The following is a 21,923-nucleotide window of genomic DNA, read 5'->3' as shown; positions in this document are numbered from 1 at the left end:
CATTTGAAAATACCCACCCAAATATGACTTATTATTGGGATTTCGGAAATGACGCGGTGCCACTCGTCTTCGTCTTGGTAAATATAAATTATCCACAATAATTTGTTTATACTAATCAATATTTATATAAAAATTTCAGCTGATGTGGGACTATTAAACCTTGTAGGTTTATTACAAGACAACTTAATACAGAAATGCTAGTTTCTAGAGCTCACTCTCACCTTCCTTCTCATCCCTACAACTTACGACTGGATATAGCATTGGTTGGTCATCTTCCCCTGAAACAGTGTTGTCCTCGCTCTCGATTTCACTGCCGTTACGATGGGATGCAATGGCAGATAAGGTGCCTGTAACATCCTTATAATCCCAGTCGGTTAAATAACTCGGTTTCGTCGTAACAGTGCTCACTTCGATATCTCCTGCGAGCATAGCAACAACACGAGACATGGGTGGCCGCATTGATGGTGATGCCTGAGTGCATAAAAGTGCTACCCCCATCACTCGGAGAGCTTCGTTTTCGTCGAACTCCGTTACTTGCGGGTCAAGCAGGCTCGAGAGTTGGTTATTTTCGTGCAGGGTCCGCACCTAATATATCCAAGAATAATAATGATGAGTACCCCAACAAATAGTACTACAAAAGGGAAAGATTTCCTTATGGATTACCCATTGAAGAAGATAAACTCTGTCATCTTCTAATCTTTTGTCTGAGTTTGGTCTACCACTCATAATCTCAAAGCAACAACACCGAAGCTTAAAACATCGACTTTCTCCGTAAGATGACCGCGCATCGCATACTCCGGTGCCAGGTAGCCACTGCAAGATTATTTCATTGAATTTGTGAATAATGTTTACTGATAAAACTACTAATTCTAGGAATTAGGCAGCACCGATGAACAAAATGGTCGAAAGGCCTTACATCGTTCCAGCAGCACGAGTTGTCATGTGTGCATCCTTGTCATCATAAAGATTTGCCAATCCAAAATCAGATATCTTCGGGCAGAGCTTTCCATCAAGCAAAATATTGCTTGCCTTCACATCCCTATGAACAATCCTTAACCTAGACTCCTCATGAAGATAAGCTAGGCCTCTTGCAGTTGATAAGCAGATATTGAAACGGGTTGGCCAATCAAGATGCAGTGCATTTTTTCCTGCATTTGTAGTACGATCGTCCATTAACCAACAAATAATAGCATAAAATTGTTATATTAGATTGTTCTCATACCCCACAGTGCCTGATCAAGGCTTTTGTTCACATGATACTCTTAAACAAGGAGTCGCCTATTTCCTCCGATGCAGCACCCGTATAGTTTGACAAGATTACAAGGCTGCACTGCTGATACGGTAGCTATCTCAGTAACAAATTGTTCTTTCCCCTGGGTTGATGCTAGAGAAAGTTGCTTCACAGCTACTACTTTCCCATCAGAAAGTGTACCCTAAAGCATAATACGATTTCGTAACATTGTGTAATTAATCATTCTGTCTGTGTAATTTCATTGTTGTACGACAAGTCGTAACCAAAGTTAAGCATGCTAAGAATGTTAGACATTCTTTACCTTGTATACAGGTCCGAACCCCCCTTCTCCTAACTTCTTTGAAGGACTAAAGTCTTTGGTGGCGGCTTTCAACTCGGAATAACTAAATGTGTTTGGTCTAGGACTGATGCCAAGAAGCACTGCAGAGTCAAGTAAGGCAATTACTAGGCTGTAATTGCTTATATGAATCATATGATAAACAACCGATGTTCTTACCTTCCTCGTCGTCGTCATCTGTTTTCTCTTCACATAAATAATTGCAAAAATAAGTATCAAAGCCAATGCAAGAACAGGAACCGTAACACCAGCAACCAAAGCTGCGGGTTCTTCTTTTTAAGATTTCCTGATGGTATCTCATTAACAATTGATCTGAAATCTGATAAACAAAATAGATCTATTAGAAACAGAAGATAAGCACATGAATCATGTACTACATAATGGTTCACAAGTGTTAAGGTGTCTTACGTGGAGTAACAAGAACAGCCGAAATGGATGGACCATAATAACCTGATTCTGGTGCACAGCAAGTTCCCTTACCAGCCCAAAACTGGTGAATTTCAAGATGATTCCCGGTTACATTAGCAGTGAAATTCCTAGTTATTGCTCTCTGAGCACCACCAGCCTCCTTTGTTATATTGAAATCCCTTAATATCCGGTTTCCTTGAATATAAACATCAAAAACTCGCCTTGCTAAACTCCTCCAGGACTGCGAGGTTTGGTCTGGGAAATCTATCTCGGCAAAGAATATTCTTACAGTATGGGGTCCATTCTCAAGGCCTAGGCCATAGTATTGGAGTGATCCAGGGGATAGCCTTGAACTCCGATAGTGTTGGTGTCCGCCACACTTCATTGAGAAGCTTGAATCTGGAAATGCCGACATTGAAATATGTTAGCAAAGCATTAAGCATTGGTCTTGATTAAATATTATAATTAAGACCTTAACAACAGAACATGGTTCCAAAGTTTTAGCTAGTACATCGTGGAGCATTTCTATTGCATGGGAAGCTGCTTTGAAGGCAGTCTAACCCTGGTAAAATCCTAAGGAATTTCAAAACAATTTTTGGATTAGGATCTTAAAAGAATGCATTGCGTAGCAGATATAATAACAAGCATATCAGTAACAATAATTCTTTCATAAAAGTTCAGGAGTGGGGAAAATCAGATGCTACCGGAACAATAAATCACCTTATGTTTGAGCTGGTAAGTGTGAAGTTGTTGGTCATAAGGTTTCTACATAAAATTCAACGAAACAAGCTCTTATTGGCATTGACTCGCTATCAACAATAAGAAAATAAGCTCCATTTCAGCACCAAAGAAAGCCAAAAGCTATAAACCAGCGATAAAATTAGAAAGCAAAGACAATAAATGAAGTATCCTGGTTCAAGATGCATACAGCTGCAAGCCTAAGGCAAGTTTCCTGATAGAAAATTGTATGATAAATCTCTGCATAAATAAGTATATCGGACAGTAAGTATGGAGTATGAACATATTACCAGAATCATGACAATCAAGCTACTTTTACTATTTGACGGTTCACTGAATGGAAGCTTCCAGTGACGGACGCATGATTTTATATTAGGGGGACGAACATATAATGACTTACATAGTCCGAAGAGCGTCACTCTTTTGGCTGGGAACGGCACCTGAGATACTATTATTTCCAAGAAACCTGGCATTTTCAATGGAATGAATGAGAGGAATCATGTCAAGTGAAAACCACAAGGCCAGACCCTGAGTTTTGATTTCTTACAAGGAGTTGAGAGAATCCATATTGAACAAAACGCTTGGAATTCGGCCTGTTAAGTTGTAGAAACTCAAATCCCTGGAACAGAAAAAAATTAGAAAACATGGAGCAAGCGAATATCATAAATTACTGAAGCAGTTACTTTTTAGATCAAACTTACAGCTTTTGCAGAGATTGTAATTCGGTGATATAAGATGGCAAACTGCCACTGAGCATCACATTTCTTAGAACCCTATACGAAACCAACCGAAAGGAAAAATATAAGTATTTTGCTGCATAAATCTGGATAAAAGCATGCATCTTTTTTTCCAAAAAAGAAAACATATGAATTTAAGTAGGGAGTATGTTTAACTTACAAGTCAGTCAAGTTTTTCAGATTTCTTACGAAATCTAGAGAAGACATTACGTATGATCGTAAAAACAAGTACATGTTGCATACATACATACATATATACGCAAAACTGGATGGTATTGGACCTTCAAAAGAGTTCCTTTCAAATCTCCTGTATAAGCATTTGACAGGTTAGTCCAACTGATGAAAAATCTATGCAAAACTATACTTCTTGATGTCTGATTCAGAGAGAACTTATATGAAGATTATAACTAAGATGTTTTGATGAATTACAATGATGTGACATTTTTTCCAGTTATTGCCAACAAAGTTTGGTATTTTGCCTGTGAATGGACTGTCAGATGCCACCCTGAAATTCAAAAATTCTGAAATTTAGTCCTGACCCTACTCAGTTCAATTTAACCATATAAAGTTGACAATCATAATCCGTCCAACCCGAACTTGAAAATACCAATGAGTGGGGTAGGCAGGGTGGACAACTGTGACGAAGGCTTCTCGAGATTGAGTGGGGAGAATGTCATGTCTCAGAGAGGTGGGAGAAATTAATCTCCCATCGGAGATATTGCACATCTTATCAGACATGTATTTTGAGAGGATAATGACACTCAGGCCAAATCAAACGGAATTAGGGTCACAATCTAACAAAAGGGTAAATTAAGGCAGTTTGCAATACGCTGTAAGCATTAAGAGAAGTGTCTTACACAACTTGCAAGTTTTCAGGGTTAGCAAATGTTGAGGGAATTTCACCACCCAATCCACAACTGTTAATGTATCTTCCAAATTCACGAACAAATCATTGTTATAATTTCATAGGGTAACCTGTAAAAATAGTCATGTCCTTTCCCTGCATAGAGCTAAAGGCTGTTAGAAAACTTACAGTTGTTCATGCTTGACTAAATTACCTGTTGAAAAATGCATGGCTTCTAGATGACAGCATTGTTGACAATTGCATGTGCTTCTAGATGGCTTCTGGTGGCTAGATGATTTCAAAGGTGGGCGGCTAAACAAGTGGGGTGGCTACATGGGGCTGCTAAATTTTTTATTGAAATAGAAATAGGATTAATTACAAGATTAGTTCCTAAGCTTCAACTATAAATACCCTAGCCCATTTAGCTTCAAAATCATCCCAAAATCCGAAATCATTTCTTTCTCCCAATACTAGAGAGCTTTCTTGTGAGTAGTGAGTATTTTGTAAACACCTGTAAATTTTCTCTCTTAGTAAAAGATCTGCAACAGTCCGGAGACGTAGGCACAATTGGCTGAACTCCGTTATCAATTTTTCGGGTATTATTTTTCCGCTTTTATTTCGTATTCTCACTAATCTAGTTATAGGAAAATTACTCGTTCTCGGTTTTATTTCCCAACAACTGGTATCAGAGCTTTTGGTGGTGAATTTTGTCGATTTTTCTACGAGGTTACTATTTGGGTTACTATTCACATGAATAGTGAATTTTGTGAATAGTGAAATTTTGTCAGCGATACGAGTTTGTCGACGGAGGTGTTCTAATACACGATGGTTTGCAAGAATTGTCAGAAACGATCCAAAGAAGCCAGATTCAAGTGGGAGCGATGACTTTGAGAAACGAAGTTGATGAGCTCAAGAGGGAGCTGCTCAGATGCAAGGGAGCAATGAGTGAATGGGATGCGCTCAAGACCTTCTTGGAAGGACTTAGACCAGAGGCGATGCTCAGTAGAGAGCAAAGTGATGGCCAGAGACTTTCGGAGGCCATAGCTGTAGCCGGAAAGCTAACTGAGCTTGCAGGTGACAAGCCAAGTAGCGATGTGTCGTCCAGACCCATGCCCATAGATAGTGGCAACAGTGGTGGAGACCGGGAAAAGGTGCAGCAGGGACATGGTAGAAAAAGCTCTTCGAATGGCCAAGGTGAGTCATCGATTGTTCGTAGCCAAAGAAAGCCATCAGGAAAGAATGGCAAGGCTAAGTCTGGTGTAAAGAAGAAGGGGATCAAAGAAAAAATGAAGTGTTACTTTTGTGATGGTCCTCATTTGATTAGAGGATGTCCCAAGAAGCGTCGCCTTACAACCATCATGAAGAGGATGAGAGAAGGAGAAGTAGCGGAAATTGGCGCGGTCGCAAGTGTTAAAGCTACCAAGCCAAGAAAAAGACTTGGTCCGATTGAATTGATCAATGCGGCCAAGCAAGGATCGAGATGAGGCAAGGCTGTTGATGTTGAAACAGCCAAACCCGGAAGAAAACATGGCGCGACTGCAGGTGTCAAAGCAGTTGAGCACAAGAAGGGACCCGGTGCGATAGCAAGAGATAAAGCCGTCAAGCTGAGGGTGCAATGTGAGCAAGTCTGCTCACAATATGCCAGGATAGAGGTGTGGTCCAAGTTGAGACGTCTTAGGCATAAAGGGACACTTAAGGAGTATGTGAGTTGATTCAAAAAACTCATGCTCAAAGTCCCAAGTTTGACTGAAGAAGATGGATTCTTCATCTTCATGTTCGGATTGAAGCCATGGGCAAAGAAAGTGTTGGAGCGAAGGGAAGTTAAGGGACTGTTTGAAGCCTTAACAACCGTAGAGTCCATCAAAGAATTTGGAGTCAAGAAGAACAAGACTTCCAAAGCAAAGCCGAAATCCGAGGGTAGCGGCAAGAGATTTCGCAATGAAAGCCAGTCAAATGATGAGGAAGGTTGTTCCTCGAGTGGCAAATAAAGTCCACTCAAAGATGAACCAGATGGTGGATCTGGTGAAAATATGTGCAGACTTGGCACAAGTTTGAGTGTCAAAGATGTTAAACCGAGGGTAAAAGTCGAGCAAACGAGGGGGCACAGACTTAAGATGCCAGAAGTGTTGCAAAATTACCCGAGGGGAACCGAGTCATCCAAAGTGATGGATGAGACCAAGATCGAGTTGTCTAGAGAAGAAGACGAATCCATGATCGAAGAGGCGTTGAGAGTTGGCTCAATAAGGTTCATTTTTGCCAAGGCGAGTAGAAGCCAAGTGCAGGAGGAGTTAGCCATGTCCAAAGAGTTTGTCGAGCATGTTCGTGTAGAGAACATCATAAGAGAAGGGTCAAAGCAATGGCTTGCCGAGGATTTTCAAGTGAGGATCAATCCTTCAAAGACTAGTAGACAAGAGTCGAAGGAAGCCAAGACGTTGAGGGACAAGGCAACCACGGAGAAACTGCCCAATAACAAGTGGGTTTACAGGGCGGTGACTACGGACAAACTAAAGTTGTGTTCAGCTTCAGTTGTCATGCTATAGTAACAAGAGCAGAAATGTTGCTGCATTGATCGAGGTGTGAAGACAGATTAAAATCAGTCTTCAAGTGGGAGATTGTTGAAAAATGCATGGCTTCTAGATGGCAGCATTGTTGACAATTGCATGTGCTTCTAGATGGCTTTTGGTGGCTAGATGATTTCAAAGGTGGGCGACTAAACAAGTGGGGTGGCTAAATGGGGGCTGCTAAATTTTTCCCCTTGAAATAGAAATAGGGTTAATTATAAGATTAGTCCCTAAGCTTCAACTATAAATACTCTAGCCCATTTAGCTTCAAAATCATCCCAAAATCCGAAATCATTTCTTTCTCCCAATACTAGAGAGATTTCTTGTGAGTAGTGAGTGTTTTGTAAATACCTGTAAATTTTCTCTCTTAGTAAAAGATCTGCAGCAGTCCGGAGACGTAGGCACAATTGGCTGAACTCCGTTATCAATTTTTCGGGTATTATTTTTCCGCTTTTATTTCACATTCTCACTAATCTGGTTATAGGGAAATTACTCGTTCTCGGTTTTATTTCCCAACATTACCAAGTTCTGGTGGCAGGGTCCCAGAGAAATGGTTAACACCAAAAGACCTGCACAATATTTATCCATAGAATGTTCTTGAGAAACTTGAATATATATATATATATATATATATATATATAGTTTCTTCAATTCTTACATCAGATAGAGCTCCTTGAGATTTCCAAGCTCATTTGGGATGGGTCCGGAGAAATTGTTGTAAGCAATTGACCTATACAAAGTAAGATGATTATGGTCCATCCTTGTATGGTGAGGATTTATAAATTGTTGTAAGCAATTGAACTATACATATTATCAGATTATATGAGCACTCACAGAAACTCTAATCTAGTCATATTTCCAATGAATGTTGGCAAATGACTAGAGAAAAAGTTTTGATCAATCTTCCTGCATCACCAAACAATATAAAACATTATCACTAGTTACTGTAAAACATTATAAAATCTGTATTCATTTGGCAGAAAAACTTACAAGAATGTCAGAAAAGGCAGATCCAAAAGTTCCTTTGGCATCTCTTCCCGTTTATCTAGAGCATAACCCTCCTAATAGGAGTATTCAAAACATGTAAAATGTTGGTACAAATGACATATACCAGTTAACATGGGTGGGACTAGCTTTTGGATCTAACTAGCCTTATTTTAACTGGTATACAATATAATTGCAGAAGAGAAAGATAAGAGAAAGCTTACGGTCTAGTAATGTGGCAAAGAGTTTTATCGTTGAACAAACAATCGCATCGAATCGAGGGATTGTTCGAACCATCACCGGAAACAGTGTCATCTTGGCTGAGAGAAGTCCCACTGCAGGGCTCTCCACTGATGTTCCCTCATTCATTAAACAAACATTTATTTCACTGCTAATAGTAATTCTGAAAGCAGAAAGAACAAGAAGAGCACCTTCCTTAGGATCAGTGGTGGCATTCTGGGCAGTAATGGATTTGCTGCATGAAAATAAAACTACCAAGAACAAACATTTCGAAATCGTCTTTCTTTTTCCTTGTTTATTTTTCGATTCACAAATGTTTCTCAGCATCAAACACCACTTATGTTAACATCTTTGGTCAATATGAAGATTCCAAAATAACTCATAAATTGTCAAATTTGAATAAGTTCATGACAGACTTCAATGAGGGAGTTGTGTAAGTGAGCAAGTTGGTACTATCCGTCGAGATGTGAATTATTATTGGGGGAAAAGACTTCGTCTATGTTTTGGTCAATGTAAATAATCCGAAAGTACTGTGCGAAGCTAAAACCCCACCAAATCAAAAGCTTGAGGGCCAAGTTGTAAATTTTCTCAAAATATTCTATTTAGGCGGCTGACGTTGGACTTCTCCACCTCCACCAATCTTTTTAGACCTGAGACTCAAACATATTTTTGAAGGTGACATATATATGTTAATAATATATATATATATTGTATGAAATTAACAAAAATAACATTTTAGGACGGACGTCATCAGTAAATTAGACAATTAACATAAAAAAAAAATCGAATTTTAGAGTAAACACTAACATCACTTACGTTCGCCATTGTTGATTCTATTTACTTTTAGACACTCATTGAATCCCTTTTATTTGTAATCACTCATGGTCATGAGATATAGATTCTGGTTGAGTTATGATAATCATCATCATATGTGTTTTTAGACCGTCATTGATTCTCTATACGAATTGTTTGGTTGAATTTTTAATCCTATACTTCTAAGATCATATTTTATTTTTGGATAAAGTACACAAATGGTCTCTCGACTATAAGATATTACTTTGTTGAGTGCTTAGACTATTAAAAGTTATAAAATGGTCTTCTGACTAAAGGGAGTTGCTTTGTTGGGTCCCTTGACTATTAAATTTTACAAAATGGTCACTTGACTATTCATTATGTTTCAAACTAGTCCTTTTTTGTTAAAAAATTAACGACAACCTCAATTGGATATTAACTTGTTGACTGAAATGTGATAAAATATGATCTCATAATCTCAAACGACTATCATATATCAGTTAGTACGCTAGCATCCAAGTCATAAAATCGTTAATTTCTTAACGAAAAAAATATGAGTTCAGAACATAATGAATAGTCGGGTGACTATTTTGTAACTTTTAATAGTCGAGAGATTCAACAAAACAACTCTCTATAGTCGGGGGACCATTTTGTAACTTTTAGTAGTTGGGGACTCAACAAAGTAATATCCTATAGTCGAGGGACCATTTGTGTGCTTTACTCTTTATTTTTTGATGACCAGTTTGTATAATTTAAGTGGTGATAGGCCTGATTATTGTAGTCTTATTGTATTTTCCTTATTTAATAAAAGTATAGACTATAATTAATTAAAAACATTGCCTTTAAATACCGAACTTTATAATATTGTTATATATTTAAGACAATCAAAATAGAAATGATAGTTCCTAGAACAACAAGTTGGTAGAGTGAAAGAACAGCACAATTCTATATGTTTTTCAAGACGTATGATATGGTATTATAGCAGGCTCCGAACAAAAAAACTCTCACCTTCCTTCTCCGATGCTCTCCCTGAAATCGGTAATATTTACCGGCGAGAGTGTCCGTTGATCATCCGCCCCCGACAGAGTCGTAATCTTACTCTTGTTTTTGCTGCCGCTATGATCGGATGCATTGGATGTTTGTGATTCTTCATTCATGAAGCTGCCCGTTATATCCTTATAATACCAGTCAGTTATATAGCTCGGTTTTGTTGTGACAGTGCTCACTTCAATATCTCCTGCAAGCATAGCAACGACGCGGGACATGGGTGGCCGCATCGACGGCGATCCCTGAGTGCATAGCAGTGCTACCCTTATCACTCGTAGAGCTTCGTTTTGTCGAAATCCGCTAATGTGGATCGAGCAGGCTCATGAGTTGGTTATTTTCAGCAGAGTCCATACCTGGTAAAAATTAATAATCATGACTAAGTACTACTTGAAAAATAGTACTGCAAAAGGAAAATTTTACTTCTGAATTACCCATTCAAGAAGATAAATTCTGTCATTTTCGATCGTATTATATGAGTTTGGCCTGCCACTTGTGATCTCCAATGTAAGAACACCGAAGCCGAAAACGTCTGCTTTCTCTGTAAGATGGCCGAGCATTGCATACTCCGGTGCCAGGTAGCCTCTTCAAGATGTAACATTACACATGTTGAATGATTTTACTGATAAACTACTAAGGTAAGATTGAAGAACAAATTAAAGGGTCGAAAGATCGTACATCGTTCCGGCTACGCGAGTGCTGATGTGCGACTTCTTGTCATCGTAAAGCTTTGCCAATCTGAAGTCGGATATTTTGGGACAGAGCTCTGCATCAAGCAAAATATTACTTGCCTTGACATCCCTATGAACAATCCTTGGCCTAGAATCCTCGTGAAGATAAGCTAGCCCTCTTGCAGTTGATAAGCAGATATTGAAGCGTGTTGGCCAATCAAGATGCAAACCATTTTTTCCTGCATTTATAGTGCAAGGAATCTCAAACAGTTGTTTCAGTAATCACAAAGGAAAGGCACTATAATATCGTATTAGAATGCTCTTATACCGAAGAGTGCTTTATCGAGGCTTTTGTTCTCAAGATACTCGTAAACAAGGAGGCGCCTATTTCCTTCGATGCAGCATCCGTATAGCTTGACGAGATTACGATGTTGCACTGCTGATATGGTAGCTATCTCAGTAACAAATTGATCCTTCCCCTGGTTTGATGCTACTGAAAGTTGCTTCACAGCTACAACTCTCCCATCAGAAAGTGTACCCTAAATGCAAATAACTTTGTAAAATTGTGAAATAAATCATCCTTTCTCAGTAATTTCATCATTGTATGACATTGTTTACCTTGTACACAGGGCCAAAACCCCCTTCTCCTAACTTCTTAGAAAGGCTGAAGTCTTCGGTAGCGGCTTTTAACTCGGAATAACTAAATGTGTTCGGTCTGGGGGCAATGCCAAGAAGCACTGCAGAGTCAAGTAAGGTAATTAGTATGCAATAATAGCGTATATGATTTATATATATATGGATACTCTTACCTTCCTCATCCTCATCTTTTGTTTTCATCTTCAGATAGATAATTGTACACGTAAGTATCAAAGCCAATGCCACCACAGAAACTGTGACTCCTGCAATCAATGCTGTGTGGTTCTTCTCTTTACGATTTCCACGGACAGTTGGTCTGAAATCTGAGAAACGAAATCGATGAAACAGAAAACTGAAGATAAGCACATGAAGCATTAATTAGTACATAAACATGTCTTACTTGGAGTAACACTAATAGCCGAAATAGATGGACCGTAATAACCATCCTTCGGTGTGCAACAAGTCCCCTTGCCAGCCCAAAACAGGTGAATTTCAAGGTGGTTCTCAGTTACATTAGCAGTGAAAGTCGGAGTTACTGCTCTCTGAACACCACCAGCCTCTCTTGATATATCGAAATCCCTTAATGTACGATTTCCCTGAATATAAACATCAAAAACTCGCCTTCCTAGACTCCTCCAAGACTGCGAGATTCGGTCTTCGAAACCTGTTTCCGCAAAAAACAACTTCACAGTATAAAGCCCGTTCTCAAGGCCTAGACCATAGTATCTGAGTGATCCAGGGGATAGCCTTGAAGTCTGATACAGCTCTGGAGTGTGGGTTCTTCTCACTTGTCCAACATAGTTTTCCACATACGATTGATTTAGTCGGTCTGCAAACAAGCCTACAGTGCTAACTGCCCATTTCTGTGTACTGATCACACTAAACGTTGCTGCGCCAAGAGCAGTATTATCGGCCTCAAATGTTATCCCATCGGAAATCATCTCTTGCCAGCCGCACTTGATCGAGAAGTTTGCATCTGCCGATGATACCGAAACAGATTAGCAGAGAGTATTAAGCATAACAACAGATACCGGTTCGAGAGTTTCAGATTGTACATAGGGGACCATTTCTAAAGCACGGGAAGCTTCTTTGAAGGCAGTCTAATCCTGGTAAAATCCTGAGGAATTTCAAAACAATTTTTGGAATAGGATCTCTAAAAGAATGCATTCCAAGGAAGTTTAGGAGACAGGAAAATCAGGTGCTGCGCAAGGATAACTCACCTTATGCTTGAGCTGTTAAATGTGAAGTTGTTGGCCACAAGGTTCCTACATAAAATTCCATGAAACAAGCTTTTATTGGTATTGAATTCAATTGATTATTACAGTTGTTAAAATTCCATGAAACAAGCTTTAGATACAGACAGTTGCAAGCCTGGGTTCACCCAAGAAGGCAAGTTCCCTGAGAGTAAATTGTATGATAAATCTCTGCATATAGGGGCATATTGGCAGAAAGTAAGTATGGAACATGAACATATCACCAGAATCATCACAATCAAAACTACTTTAACTATTTGATGGTTAATATCAGGTTGTTAAAAAGTAACTCACATATTCTGGAGAGTTTCACTCTTTTGGCTCGGAATGGCACCTACTAGACTATTGTTTCCAAGAAACCTGGCCATTACAATATCATGAATGAGATTAATAAAGTCGTAATTTTGGAATATATACATTGGGATATTATCTATTTGTATTCTTTGTATTCTCTACGTTTATCCATTGTTCTTTTAATCCGTGGAGATAAACAAAGTCAAATCATGTCAAATCTCGTCTCGTGTGTGATCTTTTTATGTTGATCTCATTTTTTTTTTTGTTGCTTATAAATTGCTAACACTTACAAGTCTTCGAGAGAATCCATAGTGAACAAAGCACTTGGAATTGTGCCTGTTAAGTTGTTGAAACTCAAATCCCTGCAAACACAAAGTAATTAGAAACACGAATATCACAGATTATTGAAGCAGTTAACTTTTGGATAAAAACTTACAGCCTTTGTAAAGATTGTAATTCCGTGATATAAGATGGCAAAATACCAATGAGCATGACATTTCTTAGAAACCTATAGGAAATGAAAAGAAAAGATAAATTTAGGTAAAAAATGTCTTTTTCCCCATAAAAAGCAAACTGATTAATTCTAGGAGTATGCTTAACTTACAAGTCAGTCAAGTTCTTTAGATTTCTCACGAAATCTAGAGAAGAACTCCCATTGTATATATCACCAATTCGCCTACATAATAGACAAGCATAAACAACAATAACATGCGTACGTACGTACGTACATGCATGCATGCATCGTGAGTGAAATGTGTGTGCACGCATCCATGCATGCAATATGCATGTCTTTACTTACAGAGAATTCAATGAGGTTAAATTGGCGAAACTGGATGGTATCGGTCCTTGAAAATTATTCCCTTGAAATCTCCTGTATAAACATTTGACAGACCAGTAAAACTAATGAACTCTCTAGGCGAAGCTATCCTTCTTGAAGATTATAACCAAGATGTTTCGATGAATTACAATGATGTAAGCTTTGTCCAGTTATTTCCAACAAAGTCTGGTATTTTTCCCGTGAATGCATTGTCAACTCCCCTCCTGAAATTCAACACAGGTTGCAATTACCAAGGTAAGGTAAGGAGGCAACATCATGCCAAGATGGACATGAAATTTTATATTAGAGAATTAACTTTTAAAATTTTAAAGGGGATAACTTTAAAATTCTTGGGGTGTTACAAATTCTTGGGGTGAAAACAAATTATCAATAAAACAAATATAAAAAATATTTAAAATATAAGATAATTTAAAATTTTCAGTTTGCGACTTCCTCCTCTCGTCCATCTCTCGAGACAGGTTGCAAAAGGAAATAGGGAATTGTGTTTCTTACACAATTTGCAGGTTTACAAGGTTAGCGAATGTAGAGGGAATCTGACCACCCAATCCGCAACTGTTAATGTGCCTGCCAAATTTATAAACCAACCATTGCTCTTATAATTTCACAGGATATATATAATCTTTAAACACAGTCCCCTACGAGAAATTAAAAAAAATAAAACTCACAGTTGTTCGAGGTTGAGTAAAATACCAAGCTCTGGAGGCAGTGTTCCAGATAAATTATTGTTACTTAAGGACCTGCATGACATTGATCCACATGATATGTTGAATAAAAAATAGAGTAAAAACTCTAATTGATTGAGAAGAAGAAAACTCTTTAGAATAATCTCACAAAATTGTAAAAGGAAAGAACTCTTAAGAAAGCTTTCAAATGCTTATAATTAAGCTTTGATTGTTGGATGATAAAACTCAAATACAAGTAGGTATTTATAGGTTACAAGAAACAATCTAAACCACTCATTAAAATAATCACAAATAATCTAAACCATTGAAATTAAAATATGGGAAAAATTTAATTTTCACCTAACTAAATTGATGTAAGCAATGACATCAAATTAATTTAGGTGAACTTATTTAGGTTAATATTGAATTTCAACACCCCTCAATGTTAGCCTCCATTCTTTGAATCACGCCATGTTGACGACGGAAATGTTCAAACTTTCCAACACTCAAGTTTTGTAAACAAGTCAGCAATTTGCTCATCTGTCTTGATTTGCCTCATCTCAATCTCTTCTTGCAAAACTTTTTCCCTAACAAAGTGGTAATGTACTTCCACATGTTTAGTTATTGCATGAAAAACAGGATTCTCCGCCAGCCGAATTGCCGATTGATTGTCACAGTATAACGGAATTGCATAATTTACTGGTTGATGTAGATTATTCATCAACTGTATCAACCATGTACTCTCTTGAGCTGCCATTGCTGCTGCTCGATACTCAGCTTCAGTGGTTAACAATGATACTGTTGGTTGTCTCTTGCTATACCAAGAAATTGTTCCGGAGCCAAGCTTAAACACATACCCAGTTGTCGATCTCCTGGTGTCATGATCTCCTGCATAATCATCATCACAATAACCAACTAACTTGCAGTCTTCACCTTTATTGTACAAAAGACCATAGTCAATTGTACTATTCACATATCTCAGTATTCGTCGAACTGCTTCCAAATGAGGCTTTTTTGGATTTTGCACATACCGACTCATCACACCAAATCAGACTACCTACCAATTGTCGATACATTTCATCTTCCAAATCTTTTCCTTCATGTGCACACATTTTGACATTTGGTTCCATTGGCGTTGAAGTTGACTTGCACTCGAGCATTCCAAACCTCTTCACAAATCTTAGCATATTTCTGTTGACACAAAAATATTCCTTCGTGTATGCGATCAACTCTAGACCAAGGAAGTGCTTAAGTTGTCCAAGTTCCTTCATCTGGAAACGAACTGATAAATTCTCCTTCGTCTGAAGAATTTCTGCCTCATCATCACCGGTTATGATTAAGTCATCCACGTACACTAGCACGATAGCTAGCTTACCTTTATTGGCTTTGACAAACAAGCTAGAATCTGCAGGTGTTACTGAATAACCACTTTTCGTTAGAAATTCAGCAATCTTACCATACCACGCCCAAGGTGCTTGTTTCAATCCGTAGAGTGTTTTTCGCAGCTTACACACATATTCAGGATGATCTTGACTCTGAAAACCCATTGGTTGGGTCATGTAGATCTCTCGATCTAGCTCTCCATGAAGAAAAGCATTCTTCACATCCATCTGCCACAAGTTTCGGTCTTTGTTGGCTGTAAGTGCAAGTAAGACTAGTACGGTTGTAAGTTTCGCCATTGGACTAAATGTTTCATCATAGTCTAGTCCATACTGTTGAGAGAAACCACGAGCTACCAATCGCGCTTTGTACCTCTCGATTGACCCATCTGGACGACGCTTTATCTTGTAAACCCATTTGCAAGATATGGGTTTCACATCTTTTATCTTTGGTACAATATCTCAAGTTTGATTTTATTGAAGTCCATCGATCTCTTCTTTCATAGCTGTCATCCACTCAGAACTCTTCGATGCTTCTTTGAACGTCTTAGGCTCTGTTGCTTCTTCAATTATGGTTGTATTGGCATATTTGGGATTTGGCCTTCGTATTCTTGTTGACCTTCGGAGTTGAGATTGTAGAATTGATTCTTCTATTTCACTAGGCCCACCTTCTTCGTTTGGTTGTTGATACACGCCAATTTGCCAAGGATTCTGAATCACTCTTTGTTCGATATCATCGTCATTTGGATTTTTGATCATGAACTTGTTTGAAGTTGAACAACATGCTCCCCCATCTTTTGTTGTAGTTTGTCTCCAAATTCTCTCGAATCTGGCAACATCTCCTTCTCTGAGGACCACCAAGAAGATGCTTCATCAAATACCACATTTCGTGATGTGTAGCATCTTCTACTAATTGGATTACAACATTTCCACCCCTTTCTCTGGCTGTCATATCCCACAAAGATACATCTAACAGCTTTCTTGTCAAATTTGCTACGTAAATGATCAGGAACAAACACATAACATACACAACCAAATACTCGAAAGTAGCTAACTGTAGGTTTTATTTTCCATAGTTTCTCAAAGGGTGAAACAAATCCTAATCTTGGTTGAGGAAGTCTGTTGATCACAAAGGCTGCAGTCCTCATTTCTTCAGCCCAAAACCTTCCAGGTACATTCTTTGTATGTAGCATACTTCGACAAATTTCTGCAAGATGCCGATTTTTCTTTCTGCTACACCATTCGTTGTGGCGTGTTGGCACAAGTGTACTGATGACGTATTCGACATTCCCTTAGGTATTGAGAGAAATCGTTTGATCTATATTCTCCTCCGTTGTCTGTGCGCAAGCAACATATCTTCTTTCCCACTTCTCCTTCAGCTGAGTCTCTGAACTCTTTAAACTTTGAGAAAGTATCAAAATTTTCTTTTATAAAGAAAACACACACATACCTGGAGAAGTCATCAATTAATGTTACCATGTACCGCATATCGCTAATTGACTGTTGCTTAACCGGTCCGAACACATCAGAGTGAACCAACTCCAACGGTTCTTTTGCTTTAAACTTCGACTCGTCATATGGTAATTGGTGTGCTTTACCATACTAGCATCCCGCACAGACCATGTCTGTTCTCACGTCTAGTTGAGGAAGCCCCTTAAGCATCAACTTCTTCACCATCACACTTAGCTTGGAATAGCTAACGTGACCTAACCGCATGTGTCATAGATCTGATGTCTCATTTTTTCTTGTCCTGTCTACATATGCAGACTCTGCTGACATCACGTAAATTGACTCCAAACGTTGTCCCTCCATTGTTGGTGTTTCTGAGATTTTGACGTCACGATAAACTTTCACGTCTTGGGGACCAAATAAGACATAATGGTCTGATGATGTTAGTTGAGCCACATATAGCAAATTTTTTTTCATTCTGATGTGAGTTATCGGTAACCTTGAGTTGTCAGTTGTCACCACCACACGACCTCCATTATACTCAGACAGGTTTTGCAACTTATGTTTGTCACCCGTCATATGATTTGAGCAGCTCGAATCTACGATCCAATCATTCTTGTAGTCAATCCGTTCTGGTGTTGTTACCGTGAGAGCTAATTATTCTTCTTCCGTAGCAAATAACGCTTCAGTATCCCAACCATCTTCACTATTCTCCTTTGAACTGGAAGTAGCAGTATTACTTTCAACAAGCTTTTTCTTGGTCCAACAGTCTTTTGCCATGTGACCCATCTTTCCGCAGTTGTAACACTTGTCATCGAACTTTCTACTATTACCGCGATTCTTGGATGCTCCCCCTGAATGAGGGCCTCCATTTCCTTGGTAATTTTTCACCTTGTCACCATCCTTTTTAGATCCACTGCCAGTATACCGCTGAAAACTGCCTCTGCTTTTGCTGGTGTAGAGCGCTTCCTCTTCACCCTTCAGCAAGACTCCTCCCATTTGCTTAGCCATGGCTTTTTGACCTGCAAGCAAATTTTCGAACTCAACAAGAGATGGTTGTATCGGCCATCCCTGTACAGCGGCAACAAACCCTCGATATTCGGGTCTCAAACCATGGACAATTATTCTTTTTATCCTGGCTTCCCCAATAGCAGCTGTCAGATCTAATTCTGAAATTTCACGACATATCGACTTCACCTTATGAAAGTATTGGGCAACCGCCATGTCGCGTTGCGCCATTGATAGAAGTTCATTCTCGAGAAGTTGCAATTTTGTATCGTTCCTCTTCGAAAAGAGTGTAACAAAAGTGTCCCATGCTTCTTTGGTGTTTTAGCATCCCGGATGTGCTCCAATTTTTCTTCTTCAATTGTGGTCTTTAAAGCAAACATTGCTTTGCCTGCTTTAATTTTCCACTTTTGCAAGATGCCATTGGCATCTTCTGTCGCCGGTTGTATAACTTCTCCACCACCGACAACCTCCCAAAGGTCTTGACCTTGTAAGTATGACTCCATATATGTTGCCCACGTGTTGTAGTTTTTATTGTTGAGCTTCTTGATTCCTCCAACTACTTGAAGATCACCCATCTTAACGGCAAGGTTTTGACTACACCGAACAAGCTTGAGTAACAAACGTGCAGAGTACTAAATTACTCTAAACACAAAGAAGCTCCAAGGTTTGTAATAACCCCGACAATAACTCAATAAATATTTTCTGATGTGGAATATCAGTTAAAAATTGCAGCCACAGAGCATACTCGGAATTTCAAGAGACCTTAAAAACGTGGCTCTGATACCAATTGTTGAATAAAAATAGAGTAGAAACTCTAATTGATTGAGAAGAAGAAAAATTCTTTAGAATAATCTCACAAAATTGCAAAAGGGAAGAACTCTTAAGAAGCTTTCAAATGCTTATAATTAAGCTTTGATTGTTGGATGATAAAACTCAAATACAAGTAGGGTATTTATAGGTTACAAGAAACAATTTAAACCACTCATTAAAATAATCACAAAATAATCTAAACCATTGAAATTAAAACATGAGAAAAATATTTAATTTTCACCTAACTAAATTGATGTAAGCAATGACATCAAATTAATTTAGGTGTGAACTTATTTAGGCTAATATTGAATTTTCAACATGATATCTTTGAGAAACATGAAAAAGAAAATACACATTCTTACAGCATATAGAGCTCCTTGAGATTTCCAAACTCCTTTGCAATGGGTCCAGAGAAAAGGTTATGTGCCATAGACCTATACAAGGTAAAAACAATTAAATAACTCAAAGAAAGAGGTATTCTTTGGTATTTTCATTTCCTAAAAATTTTATAAATTTGTCTCTATAATATAAAATTCCGACAACTAAATGCTTTTATCATATTATCTTTGAGTACTCACAGTAATCCTAGTCTAGACATGTTTCCAATGAATGCTGGCAAAGGACCAGAGAAGAAATTTCGATCTATCTTCCTGCACGGCAAAACTATATAAATGAAGATCAAAGGTGAGGAGAAAATAGAGAGATAGAAGGAAAAAGAACATTCTTACAAGAAACTCAGAAAAGGCAAATCCAAAAGCTCAACTGGTAACACTCCTCGCTTATCTAGACCAACTAATCTCCTGCTACAAGTGTTTACAACATGTAAAATGTTACTGATACAAATGATGTATTAATTAGCATTATTAATGAAGTTTTTTTTCTGCCTAAAGATATGGAAAATCAAATGCTTAAACTTTATACTGAAATGTGAAACACCCATTCCAACCTAGTGTAATGAAAAAAAACATTTTTAACATTTGATTGAATAGTCATTTTAGTTGCTATTTCTTTTGAAGTATTTTGGTCCCAACATCTTATTTTGATAGAAACCGTTAGTTAATTAACGGTCAACGTTTGTCGCTGATATATTGTCGCTGAATTATAACATTATGTAACATGAATGGACTAACTTCTGGCTCAAAATATCCTTATTTTGACTGTCATACTATATTGAATGCAGTAATGGTTTAAAAATATTGGAGAATAATAAGAGAAAGAGCATACAGTCGAGTAATGTGGCAAACAGTGTTGGAGTTGAAAGAACAATCACATCTAATAGAAGGGTTATTAGAAGGATCCTCGAGCACCGAGTCACTTTGGCTGAGAGCAGCTCCACTGCATGGCTCTCCACTGTGATTCCATGTATCTGCTGCTTGTGCATCCCATTGTTGGAAGATTGAGTTCAATGCCCTCACTGTTCCCCCCATTCATTAAACTAACATCATCTTAATTGAATTCAGTGTGTACTTTTCAGAATTATCACCATAATTTATCGTTCTTCTTATTCTTTTAAACTATGATATTATTAAGTAGTTTCTGATCTTATACGATGCATGAGTTCATTAAAAATACTTAAAACACTTGAATGAGTAAACAAATTGTGTTTCACATTTATTAAGATTGAGGACTGTTTCTTATTCAATAAAATTGTTGCTAAATGTGATAATATTGTCTTAGATAGGGTTGTTTATAATTAAAAAATAAAATTATTATGTTTTTATAATAATAAATCTAATATTATTATCTTGTACGTAATTATTTTAACTAAAATCAAATATTTGTTTTAAAAATAAATTAATGTTATAGACAAAAGGATATAATAACTATTAAAACTATTATTATTATAATATTCAGTAGCAAATGACACTAATCGAGTTAAGACTTAATCAATAGATACACTAACCGTAAATGTTTAATTAATGAAAATTACTTAAGGGAGAGGATAATTAGGATAATACCGTATACAGAGCACCTACAACTAGCGTTTATAGTTAAGTTGAATATGTTGGGGGAAATCGGGTTATTTCTCACACGAACGTATTTTTAAAATTGATCTAAAATATCAATATCAAAACTACTAAAGGTTGCACAGCGGATAAACCTATCAAACTATTGAATATTGAAACACAATGGAAAAACCGAATAAAAAAATAAAGGATGGAACACACCAAATTTACGAGGATCGACGAGAATATCGTCTACTCCTCGGGCACCACACCGGATAATAACTTCACTATCAACAAATATTACAACAAATGTAATTCTTTAGAATTCCCAAAGTGAGAGAATGAAGAAAACAAGATGAAGAGAGAACTTGTTTTTGGGATGATTTCTAATGAAATACTTAGGCCTATTTATAGTTGAGTTTTAAGGACTAAACTTATAAATAACCTAATATTTTAGGGATCAAATATGAAAAATAAGTTGGCCACCTACCAAAGAATTTTTCAAAGTGTACAAGTTAGCCACCAACCAATATGTCAACTTTGCCAACTTTCAATTTTGTTAACTTTCAATTTTGCCAACTTTCAACTTTGCTAATTCTTCAAGTCAAATATAACAAATCTCCACCTTGGCTTGAAATTACCAAGTCTACTCAATTTCTTCAACTCCCCAAATTTCATGAAGCTCTTTTAATGTAGTGCCTTTAATTGAACTCACAAGCGCCATACACCCGAAGGTGCTCAAACTTTCAGGATGTTAATCAGTTCAAACAATGATTGAACTTGATTACTGTTACCACCTTGGTCATCATATATGCAGGATTTTCTGATGTCGCAATTTTCTGAAGTAGAATCTTTCCTTCTTCAAAGATCTCCCGCACAAAGTGATACCTCACGTCGATATACTTAGTCCTTGAATGGTAAACTTGATTTTTCGCTAAGTGAATAGCGCTCTGACTGTCACAATAGAGATTAATGTGACTTTGAACAACTCCCAAGTCTTCCATCAACCCGTTAAGCCAAATTGCTTCCTTAACAGCTTC

The 21,923-nt window shown here is 37.7% G+C and overlaps 1 protein-coding gene and 1 pseudogene across 1 annotated transcript; both read right to left on the bottom strand.

Annotated features, from left to right (window-relative positions):
- Window positions 1-197: 197 nt before the first annotated feature.
- On the bottom strand, window positions 198-20,364 carry LOC120205847 (annotated as a pseudogene).
- On the bottom strand, window positions 3,741-8,135 carry LOC120205941 (probable LRR receptor-like serine/threonine-protein kinase At1g56140). Its single transcript, XM_039205695.1, has 7 exons — window positions 8,086-8,135; window positions 7,868-7,938; window positions 7,536-7,607; window positions 7,400-7,446; window positions 4,506-4,530; window positions 4,330-4,401; window positions 3,741-3,977 (listed from the first exon to the last, which is right to left on the bottom strand). Exons 2-7 carry the CDS (start codon window positions 7,906-7,908, stop codon window positions 3,863-3,865), a joined length of 372 nt encoding a protein of 123 aa, XP_039061626.1. The 5' UTR covers window positions 7,909-7,938; window positions 8,086-8,135; the 3' UTR covers window positions 3,741-3,862.
- Window positions 20,365-21,923: the final 1,559 nt, after the last annotated feature.

This window comes from Hibiscus syriacus, unplaced genomic scaffold, assembly GCF_006381635.1.
Source record: "Hibiscus syriacus cultivar Baekdansim isolate YM2019G1 unplaced genomic scaffold, ASM638163v2 tig00013285_pilon, whole genome shotgun sequence".
In the NCBI taxonomy this organism is placed as follows: Eukaryota; Viridiplantae; Streptophyta; class Magnoliopsida; order Malvales; family Malvaceae; genus Hibiscus; species Hibiscus syriacus.
Note: the sequence above shows the minus strand (reverse complement) of the source record. Positions and strands in the feature narration are given on the sequence as shown.